Genomic DNA, 11907 nt, shown 5'->3' with positions numbered 1-11907 from the left:
AACCCACACCACCCCCCCGCAACCGCGCACGCGCGCACGCGCCGCACCAGCTCCCCGCGCGCCTCCGAGGGTCCCCCCAACCGCGCAAGCGCGCACTCGCCGCGCCCCTTCCCCGCGCGCCCCGCCTTGCGCCCTCCGGAGCCGGCCGCTGTTCCCGGCGTCGAGCCCACCCCCTCCGCACCCGTCCGGCCGGGCTGGAGCGCTCGCCGTTCCGTACTGAGCGCCGCCGCCTGCCGCACTGCGGACGACCCCCGGCCCGGCCCCCAGCCCCTGCACTGCCCTTTCTGCTTCTCCCGTCGCGCCGGGCTGGCGGCGAGGGTCTGGGCCGGGAGGGAATTAGCCCTAATATATGCCGGGGGAGGAGGTGGGTGGAGAACGCCGCCAAGGTGATGAGATCCCCGTCATGGAAGTGTGCAAGCACGTGCGCGAGAGTTAGGTGGTACAGTGAATGCCCATGTCCCCGGGACAGCCAGACTCAAGGGAGAAGCTGAGCTCGAGTCCCACGTCTCCACCACCCTTTGCGTGATTCGGGCAATGTCTCTGGGGGCCTGTTTCTCCTTAATCAGGAAGGCCAACAACAAAGGCATGTTTGGGAGGGCTTAATGAAACAATCCAGGTGGTGCCGGCACCGAGCCTAGTACTTACCAATTGGTAGTCGGGTGACAAGACCTAAGTACTTTTGTGTACTGGTTAAAGCCAGGGGCTCTGGAGAAGGGAAGTCTCAGTTCAAGTCTGGCCTCCACCTCTCGCGAAAAGAAACCTTTACCAGGTGACTTGATTGAGCCACAGGGCCTTGGTTTCTAAATCAGCAAATGGGGAGAAGGGCAGTAATGCCTCACAGGGTCGAGGTAACCTTTCGGATGATGCCAAGCTTTCCAGGCTTCTCTGGTACAATTCTGGCCCTATCCTTCCAAGACTCCTAAGAGTTTAACGAAAGGGGCTCTGCTCCCAAACTCTGTGGTATAATTAGCTGGGAGGGGTTCACTCAACCTTGGGGCTGGAGGGACCGTTCCTTCCCACATCTTCGCTTTCCATCCTCTGCCCCAAACCTCTCTGAAAACCCTAAAGTTGGCAGAAAAACAACAGCAGTGAATGTCTTCCCTACTAGAAAAAGTCTCCAAGGGTTTCTTGGAGTTTGTAAATGGTTGAATTTATTAGTCTGACCTTTTACAGATACAAGTGACAACAATAATTCAACCTGGAATAGAACAAAAAGGGAAACCTATTTAAAAGCCCTGGGGTCGTACCACACTTCAGGCATAGCTGGATCCAGGTGCTCAAGCAGTGACCTAAATCTTGAATCTCTTTCAGCTCTGCTTCCCTCCTTGATTTCTTTCTCTTACAGCTCTCTCCAGTGTCCGGGGCAGCACCAAGGTCACATATGACCAGGAAAGCAGGAGCTGTTTGCCAACAATCCCAGCCAGTCTCAGGGCTGACTTCCGTTGTACTCATTTGGATCACAAGTCCTTACCTGAGCCAATCACAGCAAGATTGGCCACACCTGGCTAGATTGAGCCCCTCTAGGAAGAGGATGGGGTCAGCCCTTCCAGAAGGACATGGGGTGAGGACGAGTGGGAGGAGGGATGCTTCTCCCAGAAAAATAGCAAGCCAGTTACCACAAGAGACATGAGGTGAGGACAGGAACAAAAAGGAGCGGTCTACTGCACCATTATCCAGGCATGCAGCAGGGCCACCGTGAGGCAACATTACAAGGGAGTGGCAGTTACTTCAGGCACTGGGAAATGCCCCTGCACCTCAGCTCCCACCATCCACCCAGTCCTGACATTTCCCAAATGTTTGGTCAAAGGCATCTCACTTATCTGCCTGTCCTGTGTGCCCTCCCCCTCCCCCACCCCCCACAAGCCGAACAGATTATGTTACTCACAAACACCATTTGACGTTGGTACTTTTCTTGCACTCACCGTACAGATAAGGAAAGAAAAGCTCATCAACTCCAAAGCCAAAGTCAGGAAGCGCAGAGAGCTCAGATTGGCACAATACTGCTACCATTTATGTTGCCACCCCAGCTCCACTTGCTCCTTTCAAAGCCCTGGGCCCACCTCCAGGTGGGAGGCCAGTGGGAGGAGCTCCACCAGGGAAGGAAACCCTTGGCACCCCATCAGCTTCCATAGTACGGAGGGAGGCAGACCCTTAGCTTTACCATCTCCCCCTTTCTCCCCATACTTCATGGGAAAAGGAAAAAGAATTCCCTCCACAGAAAACTAGAGTGAGGTCAGAAAGAGGAAGTGGATGCCAGGTGGTGGCCCCAAAAAAGCAGAAATCTCCTTATTGATGAATGTTAGCTTCCGGTGGTCTCTGTAACAAATTACCACAAACTGGGTAGCTTAAAACAACACAAATTGGGGCACCTGGATGGCTCGGTCAGTTAAGCATCCAACCTCGGCTCAGGTCATGATCTCACAGTTCACAAGTTTGAGCCCCGCGTCGGTCTCTGTGCTGACACCTCAGTCTGGAGCCTGCTGCAGATTCTGTGTCTCCCTCTCTCTCTGCCCCTCCACCCACACGCTGTGTGTGTCTGTCTCTCACTCTCTCTCTCTCAAAAATAAACATTTAAACACACACACATACACAAACTTACTCTCTTATAGTTCTGTAGTTCAGAAGTCTGGGGGCGCCTGGGTGGCGCAGTCGGTTAAGCGTCCGACTTCAGCCAGGTCACGATCTCGCGGTCCGTGAGTTCCAGCCCCGCGTCGGGCTCTGGGCTGATGGCTCGGAGCCTGGAGCCTGTTTCCGATTCTGTGTCTCCCTCTCTCTCTGCCCCTCCCCCGTTCATGCTCTGTCTCTCTCTGTCCCAAAAATAAATAAACGTTGAAAAAAAAAAATTAAAAAAAAAAAAAAAAGTCTGATATCATTTCCACTGGTGAAAGTCAAAGTGTAAAGAACTGTTTCCTTCAGGAGAGGCTGAGGGGAGGATCCATTTCATCGCCTTTTTCCAGCTTCTAGTGGCTGCCTGTATTCCTTGGCTTGTGGCCCCTTCCTCCTCCTTCTAAGTGGCTCACTCATCTCTTCTGACTCCTGTGTCCCTCTTAAAAGAACATTGTGATGACATTGGACCCCTCCAGAAAAGACAGGATAATCTTCCCATCTCAGGATCCTTAACTCAACTGATATCTGTAAAATCTCTTTTGCCACATAAAGGAACAGATTCGTACATTCTGGGGATTACGATGAGGTCATCTTTGGGAGACATTATTCTGCCTACTATGGTAGGTATAATCGGAGGGAGCTAATATAAAGTGCTCTGGAAATGGAGAAGGGCTGGCTGCCTCTGCACCAAGAGGGAAAAAATGCCCTAAGAAACCACAGCCTTCACATTAAATATTCAAATGAGCTAAAAACCCATCTAGCTTGGCAATCTCAGCCTCATTCCTTTAAATATGCAAACCATTCAAATCCCCATCTACCCCCCCCCCCCCCCACCAGGCCAGCCAAGCCTCAGAATGCTTGCACACCCTTCTAATGGAAATCACCAACCACTACCCAACTGCCCAGGGCAACAGCTATGTGCCCCTGATGCCCTGGCTGGTTTATCAGTGGCATCTGAACCAAGGCATTCAACTCTTGCCATGGCCAGTGAGCTACAATGTAGCTACTAGCCAAAGTTATAAGACAAGCAACTCCTGGCATGGCAGGTGAGCTACAATGTGGCCAACCAGCCAAAGTTAAAACAGAAGCAAAAATCAGTGAGTCAGAAAGAGACAAGACGAGCCAGGCATTACAACTGCCTGGGGCCTGGGCTCCTGATGGATCCCAGGCCCAGCCACCTATACTTTGAAATAAATCTCCTTTTTCATGAAGTGACTTGAGTGGATTTCTGTTCCTTGCCACCAAGGTGTCCCAACTTCCACAGATCATGGGGCTGTACCCATTCATAATAATTGGATACACTGGCATTCAGGATTTAGAGATCAGTCTCTTGTGAGTTTTGTCAGTGTGAGTCAATATCCCTGAGTCTGACTGTATATGGGCCTGAGGAGATGAGGAATATTAGTTTTAGAATCAGAAAGATCTGGGTTGAGTCCCACCTCTGCCATTTGCTGTATGACAGTGGATAATTCACTTTCCTCCTTCAGCCTGGGTTCTTCACCTACAACACGAGGGCAGTCAGAGGACTTAGCCCAAAGAAATCGCTGTGAGAACTGGAATAGACCAACCAAGGGAGGGGCTTTAGACATGTTCACATGCCTTATTTGCATTTCCAACATCTAAACAGCTCAGAGACACCTGGGTGGCTCAGTCAGTCAAGCGTCTGATTGTTGGTTTCCGCTCACGTCAAGATCTCGCTATTCATGGGTTTAAGCCCTGCATCAGGCTCCATGCTGACAGTGTGGAGCCTGCCTGGGACTCTCTGTCTCCCTCTCTCTCTGCCCCTCCTCAGCTGGCACAAGCTCTCTTTCAAAATAAACTTAAAAACAAAAACAAAAAAAACCCAAACAGCTCTAAAACCTGAGAGTTATCCATAACTCATTTCACTGGAAAAACTGACCTGAACTGACACGAGGCTACTTACAGTCTTCTCTAACCCTTTTATTTTGAATATTTGCTGCAAAATATTTTTTTTTCTGAAGCCTAATATTTTATTTGTTTTTTCTTTTTTTTTTCTTTTTTTTTTTTATTTATATATGAAATTTATTGTCAAATTGGTTTCCGCAAAATATTTAAATGTTTGGTTACAGGACTCTGCTGAGTGTTACACATAATAGTGTATTCTTCCTAAAATGAGAAAAATTTCAAATTTTACAACTTTTCTGGTCCCATAGTTTCAGGGACCATGGACCTGTATATTCATGAAGGTCAAGATGAGAATCTAAAACTGGCCCGCGGTATATGGTACCAAGGTACCTCCCATCTTACGAGGACTCTGGCAGCCAGCCAGTCTCTACTAACTCTACCCCAGCCTTGCTGTGCCGCTTTCCCTGCAACTTTCTGAGGGGCTTTTCAAATTTGTATGCGGCTCACCCAGGCTGAGACCAGGGATACGTTCTGAGAAACCCAACAGGTTCCAGCCAACATAGAGCACCAGACAAAAAGCACACAACTTCGGGGGCTCCTGAGTGGCTCAGTCGGTTAAATGTCTAACTCTTTTTTTTTTTTTTTTAATTTTTTTTTTTTTAATGTTTTCATTTATTTTTGAGACAGAGAGAGACGGAGCATGAGCAGGGGAGGGGCAAAGAGAGAGGGAGACACAGAATCTGAAGCAGGCTCCAGGTTCTGAGCCATCAGCACAGAGCCTGACGCGGGGCTCAAACTCACGGACCGTGAGATCATGACCTGAGCCAAAGTCAGACGCTCAACCCACTAAGCTACCCAGGCGCCCAGTAAACGTCTAACTCTTGATTTCAGCTCAGTTCATGATCCCAGGTTTGAGAGTTCAGGCCCCGCGTCAGGCTCTGTGCTGACAGCATGCCTGGAGCCTGCCTGGGATTCTCTCTTTTCCTCTCTCTCTGCCCCTCCCCTGCTCATGCACTCGCTCACGCTCTCTCAAAAATAAATAAGCATTTCAGAAAAAAAAGCACACAACTTCAAATACACAAAAAAGGCAATGAAAGTAAAGAGCTCAGCATCAAGCAGGAGCACAAAGCCCAGGTTCCACTAGGTTTAGAATTGTGTATTGATGATCGTGGAAAAGGAACCGTCCCCATAATTACGATACAAACTATAAAACACAGACTTCAAGAAAGTGGCAGCAGGGTCCAAGAAGGCAGGTGGCTTTCATTCAGCCAGTGTTCACGACACAGCAGCACATACAGCCAGACGCTTTGTGGTGTCAGCGTCCTCCGCTTCCCCTTCAAGAAGTCGCTTTCGACTCGTGGAAGGCTGGAAATAAAAAGGGAAGAATGTTCAAAGAGAACTGTCGGCTTTAAGATTATCAAAGTGTCCCACTAATGCTTCTGGTAAGTTTGGAGCATTTCATGTGCAACTTCTAGTACCAAGAATTAGGAGTCGTCCCCCTGGACACCTGAGTCCCCACCATGCCTCCCTGGACTCAGACATGCTTATCAAATGGACATTTCTCTCTCCCTTGTGGCTTGTGAGCACTTGATGTAATACTGACATTAAGCAGCATAACCGCCCTCCCTCCTCTCTGTCATCTTCTCCTAAATTATGAAGTTTAAAGGGACTACAATACCTCTTGCTGGGAGCCCCAAATCTTGCTCTTTTTGGGGAAGACCATCTTTTTTGTGTCTTTATTTTTTATTTTTTATTTTGTGTGTCTTTATTTTCCCATTGATAAAATACCCAGGGGACATTAGGAAGGGGAATGTTATTCACCAAGAGAAGGCAGGATAGTAATGAATAGATATTGAAGTATACTAACAACTTTGGGGGAAATAAAATTGTAACCAATAAATAATCAACCACTCACCCAGATTTTAAATTTTCAACAAGTTTAAATTTGAACTCCTACTAGAGTCTTCCAATTCTGCCTTGCAGGAGACCTCTTGAATGACAATCCCTAGCTGTGCTTGTTTAATGCATTAAACACACTCTTCATTATTAAATCTTCTAAGGGTGCTAGGGCCAATCAAGTGGAAACAAAATATCTACGACGTTATTCCAAAAAATATTAAGCAATTGCTACTAAGGAGACCTTTCAAGCTCCTCACCCTTGCTCGTTAGTTCTTTAAAACTGAGGCTACTACATTTAATGACCATCATCCGAAATACCTGGGCTGGGACTTGGGGTACAGTCGTCGACTTATTTTCTTCAAAAAGCAAATTCTGAAATTTTCTCTTCATGTCCTCATCCTGTGAAGAAATGAAAAAACCTAAGTGGGCTGTGTCTGAAAGAACGAAAGTTCCTAGGAAGACAGGTCTAGGATGCCCCTGGAAAGAGGACAGTGGGTGAGGACACCCAGTCAGTCCACCAAAAGGCATGCTCTTGCTAAGGCTCCAGCAGGGAAAGGACCACGCGCTCCTCTCCTCTGCCTTCCCAGAGGAATCTAATCAGCAGTCAATGCTTAGTCAACACTGGCTGAATCAAACCCACAGGCCTCAGCTGTCAGGAGTGCAGAGACAACCACAGACATTAGCAGTCAAGAGACTTTCAGGACTAACATCCCAGATCCTGAGAGATGGCCATCGAGAAGCCAGAGGCTGGGACTAGCTCAGTTCCCTGAGGGCTGACTCCCTGCAGCAAGCCAAATCTTTCCAGGAGGTGCCCACTCCCTGTGCCAACAATAAGGTCATTTACTAGGGCCACCCTAACCAAGCAACCCAGCACCCCAGAAAAATTCTCCCAGCATGTGCTACACAAGTCACCAGAAGGACTTCAAGCCCACAATATCCCAGAGCTAATGAGAAAGGAAGACAGATGAATAGGTCATACATAGCATTACAGGGGTTTTGTGCTGCTAGACGGAGAAGCAGGGAGAGGGGTGCATGCGCACACACAGAAATCCTGCCCACATGTCTGTGAGGGTAATTCCCACCTCCAGGAATGTTCACTTCCGCAAGGCTCAAGGATTTGCATCTGGGAACCCTGAAAGGTAACCAGGCACAGCTCTCCCCACCTTCAGAAAGGTGAACATCCAGGACTAGGATGGGGCCAGCTAGAAGCCTGGCTCAGCCACTAACAAGGAGTGTGCGTGCGCACAATATGGACCCACAGCTGCCTGATTCCGAAGTCCCATGATTCCCACTCCCCGCACTGAGCCAAGAGCAACACAGGGTGGAGGTAGCGGGGAGCAGAGGACATAGGGGTGAAGGCCTCCAACATTCAGCAGTTCGAGGCGTATATAACTGCAGTGCTCGGGGATTAAGACACCTGTTGTGTAACGAGGAGCTGGATCACCCGCTTCGATCACACTGTTTTCTGCATCACTCCATGTAGCGCCCACTGCCCATTTTGAGAGCACCAGGTTCATCCGGATTCTGCTCTACAATCTCCCTTAGAATCTCACCTCCTATGTAATGCCACTCTCAAAATTCCTTCCCTTATTTCCTCCTATACCTGCTCACAGCCTCCACCAGCAATGCCCTCCTTGCCTTCCTGCCCATCCACCTCAACCACCTTCTCATTTACTCAGTGAACAAATACTTTGTGAGCAACCTTAGGAGCCAGGTACCATAAAAGTCACAGGTGCCTCCATGTCAGAGGGACAAAACCAACACTGAAAATGCTGCTCCCCATTGTTATGGACTAAGATATGTCCACCTCCACCCCCTTAGTTCATATGTGAAAGCCCTAACCCCCCAGTGACTATTTGGAGGCAGGGCCTTTAAAGAGGTAATTAAGTTAAAATAAGGCTGTTAGGGTGGGGCCGCAATCCAATACAACGGATGTCCTCATTAGAAGAGAAAGAGACACCAGGGATGTGAGCACAGAGAAAAGACCATGTGAGGACAGAGAGAAGACAGCCATCTGCACGGCAAGGAGAAAGGCTTCAGGAGAAACCGAATCTGCCAACATCTTGAAACTGGGACTTCTAGCCCCTTGAAAGGGGAGGATATGAATTCCTGCCATGTAAGCCACCCAGCCTGTGCTATTTTGTTATAGCAGCCTCAGCAAACTGATACAGCCATGTCATCCCCAGGCCACTGATTTAGATGCTCTTCATATTGTGTGAACCTGTGAGCACCTGAAGCCCCTATCTCATTCTGAGCATCCTCCCATACTCTGCACCTACCCTTGTTACCACGTGTATCCCACTGCTCGCCTGTGACTGTGGTCGGGGTTGGCCCCCACCCAGACCATCAGCTCCGCAAGTCCAGGACTTAACTTACTCTTCTCTGCATCCCCAGTAAGTGTTGACACATGAACTCATTAACTGTCCTCTGAAAGAATGAACGCATGAGGAAATGAAACCACACCCCATGCCCCAAATGGCAACTCTTCAGTACAGCCAAACAGAACTGACCACACGCCTATTTGGGCCTGTATTTAAACAAGTCGTCAGTTAGCAATAACATGGAAAAGGAGCTCATTAAATACGGCAGGTAGCAATGGGTATCTGAAAATTGCCTTCCTTTCAGAGCTTTACAACCTATTCAAAAATATTAAACTGTAATATGCCTCAAAGACAAGTAGGAAGGAATTCTCTATTTCAAGAAGTAAATATGAGGCCAAAAAGTCGACATAAAGGATGTTCCCCAAACTGAACTGTTAATAACAGGAGAGACTGGAACTCACATTCCAAACACTCCATCCAGGGCCAGACCCACAAAACCATTTGGCTTCTTCAAAAATACTGGATTTTCCCAAAATAAAACCTAAACTATCACTAGCAGATGATTTATGTGGGCAGCGTCTGCACTCTGGTCCTCACTCTGTGTCCAGTTCCACCGTTTGCAGCAAAAACACAATGTGGAGTATTCAAGTGAGACCCCCATGGCAGGGCTGAACTTCACCTTTTCCTCAGTTGTTAGTAACAGTTTTCTTTGGAGACAAACAGAACAAGAAAAACAGGCTATGCTCCTTCGTAAATTTCAGGCAGCTACAGACCCTGTTCCCTGACCTAACCGGCAAGCTCTGTTTTTTTCAAGATTAACACAGCTCCTCCACCTCCACATCTGGCCCCAAGAGTTTCCCTATTAGGGCACATAAAAAGAGCCAAGAGGCATGTTTTTCTTTTTCACCAAAATTAAATCCCCACATGCAAAGGCACCCTTTGTTTCCAAATTCCTTTTCTCCAGGGTCCTGCTGTTTCAAATCTGTGTGGTCTATTAAGTGCTAAATCATCTGACAGATTTCTTGGGGGCGGAGGGAGACTGCTGTTTCCAGGGCAATAGCCCAAACAAATGTATCTACTTTTTTTTTTTTTTCTTTTAAGGATTTGTTGTTCTCCACCTGAGCTAGCGCGGGAGCAACATAAGGATTTGTTGTTCTCCACCTGAGCTAGCGCGGGAGCAACACCTTAGGTGTGGAGGGCTGGAACAGAGAAAGAATAGAGGCAGTCTTCCCAGAGTTCCAGAAGCAGAGTTCTGAGAATGAATGGCCCCAAGGAGTTCCTGGACCAGGTGATCCCCACAGTACTTGAGCCTCTAGCTCAAGCTAGCTGGTTAAGTTCCTCATCCCCATAGGAAACAGACCAACTAGAAGTTAACAAGAATTGGTATGTCTGTGCTTGAATGGAACCGTACTTAACAGAAGGTCTGACATCCATCAGAAAACCTGCCCAACCATGCTGGAGCTAATTCTAAAACCAAAGTTTAGTCCAGCAAAGCCACAAAGGACTTCCAAGTCTGGCAGCTACAATGAGGTCAGGATATAATCTAACAGCAGCCACAAACCCCTAGAGGGGCACATAGGTAATACAGACTTCAAAGATCCAGGTAACTTTGCAGTAATGGCATGTTTATTCGCCATGAATAAGAAGCGGGACCCTTAGTGGCACCTGGGTGGCTCAGTCTATTGAGCGTCTGACTCTTGATTTCGGCTCAGGTCATGATCTCATAGTCATGAGATCGAGCCCCACGTCAGGCTCATGTGCCCGTGAGCCTGCTTAAGATGCTCCTTCTGGTCCTGCCCCCCACCCCCCAAAAAAGAAGCGAGACCCTGTATGCCCAATTACTTAGGCTTAAACAAATAGCCAGATTCTCCCCCAGAGAATCTGCCCTCCTCCTCCCGTGACTTAAGGTTGAAGGCAGCTGGAATGCAGCCAACCCCACCTGTTCAGGGTGAGAGATTTGAGGAAAGAGGATGACACAGCTGGGGGTGGAGGTTTACAGCTGGAACAACCTCTCAAAGTACCACAGCCAAAATGCACACTCAGGGAACCCGAGTGGGCCTAGGACAGGCCATAAAGTGAGCCTGTCTACCCCAGGAGCCACAAGTTAAGTTGGGACGGTTATACCCAAAGATACACTTATACTCACGACCCATATACACACATAAACATACCCGACACACTTAAAGCTCAATCTCAAGCAAGTGCATTAAACAGACTCAACAAAGCAAACGTGTTTGCAACTTTTTCCTCATCCCTCAGGCACAGCTGAGAGCTGCCCATAGAGTTCATGCTAGCGAGCACTGCCCCATACCCACCTGAAGCCATGGGTGTCTTAAAGCCTCCTCTGTCGTAAAACGCACCTTTGGATCCACTATTAGCAGCTTCTTGACAAGGTCCAGAGCTAAAGCAATAAGATAATTTATCACATCACAGTGAAAACAGTAGATACATTAAATCCGCAAAATGAAAGTATGCCAGAATCACAGGCCAACATCCAGAAAGACAGAGGGGGGCTAAGGTCATTGCCAGCCAACAGGTGTGATGGACAGGGTCCCCTGTCCTCCTCTCTGTATTTAGAGCTCTCTGAGAAAACCAGGAATGACCTCGATGCCCCCCATCTCTCCCTGCTTGCACATCACAACCTCTTCGCCCCCTGTTCCCTCGCTCGTTGCTGGATTCAACTTCAAACTAATTAAATCTGAACTTGTGCCTCGTTCTAAGACGCTCAGGATGCTCGGCCAACTCTCCCGAGACCCATGGAATGATAGAGTTTCTCAGCCAGCAACAGGCTCCCTGGAACTGGAGGTTTGGCAGAAACAAAGCTTAACAGCAATCACCATGCTGAGACTGCCTTTCTACTGCAACAGTATTATTCCTTTCACATTCTAAGATTTAACAGAATCACCTATGTTACTTCACATTTAGTTTTAGTTTTCTACTTGCCCTTTTGAGAATTACAAAGTTACACTTTTACATCCTAAAACGCAAAGTAATTACTTTTGTTCTTACATGCTCATTCACAGGAGACTTTGTAACTGAAAAGTTACTTATTATTTTGTACCCTTAATAGGTACAGGGCACTTGCTTCTGTTCCACTTGCCCTCACAAAAACCCCTTAAGGTAAAGTTTATTGTACCTGCTTTACATATAAAGGAAAGGGTGACTCAGAGAGGTTACGTATCTTGCCTCAGGTCACATAGCTAGGAAGTAGCCA

General features: G+C 48.0%; 1 protein-coding gene across 12 annotated transcripts in view; it reads right to left on the bottom strand.

Moving 5' to 3' along the window:
- Positions 1–5608: 5608 nt before the first annotated feature.
- Positions 5609–11907, bottom strand: part of CHEK2 (checkpoint kinase 2) — a 48125-nt gene continuing 41826 nt past the window's right edge. For 9 of the 12 annotated variants that reach the window (XM_040463788.1, XM_040463786.1, XM_040463790.1 and 6 more), the window contains 3 exons: positions 11009–11094; positions 6691–6771; positions 5609–5838 (listed from right to left, as the gene is read on the bottom strand). In XM_040463788.1, the coding sequence (XP_040319722.1) occupies positions 5749–5838; positions 6691–6771; positions 11009–11094 (257 nt within the window). In that variant the 3' untranslated portion in view covers positions 5609–5748. The remainder of the gene's footprint in view (positions 5839–6690; positions 6772–11008; positions 11095–11907) is intronic. The other 3 variants (XM_040463791.1, XM_040463787.1, XM_040463789.1) reach the window with 1 other exon arrangement.

This window comes from Herpailurus yagouaroundi, unplaced genomic scaffold, assembly GCF_014898765.1.
Source record: "Herpailurus yagouaroundi ecotype Mexico unplaced genomic scaffold, PumYag 428, whole genome shotgun sequence".
In the NCBI taxonomy this organism is placed as follows: Eukaryota; Metazoa; Chordata; class Mammalia; order Carnivora; family Felidae; genus Herpailurus; species Herpailurus yagouaroundi.
Note: the sequence above shows the minus strand (reverse complement) of the source record. Positions and strands in the feature narration are given on the sequence as shown.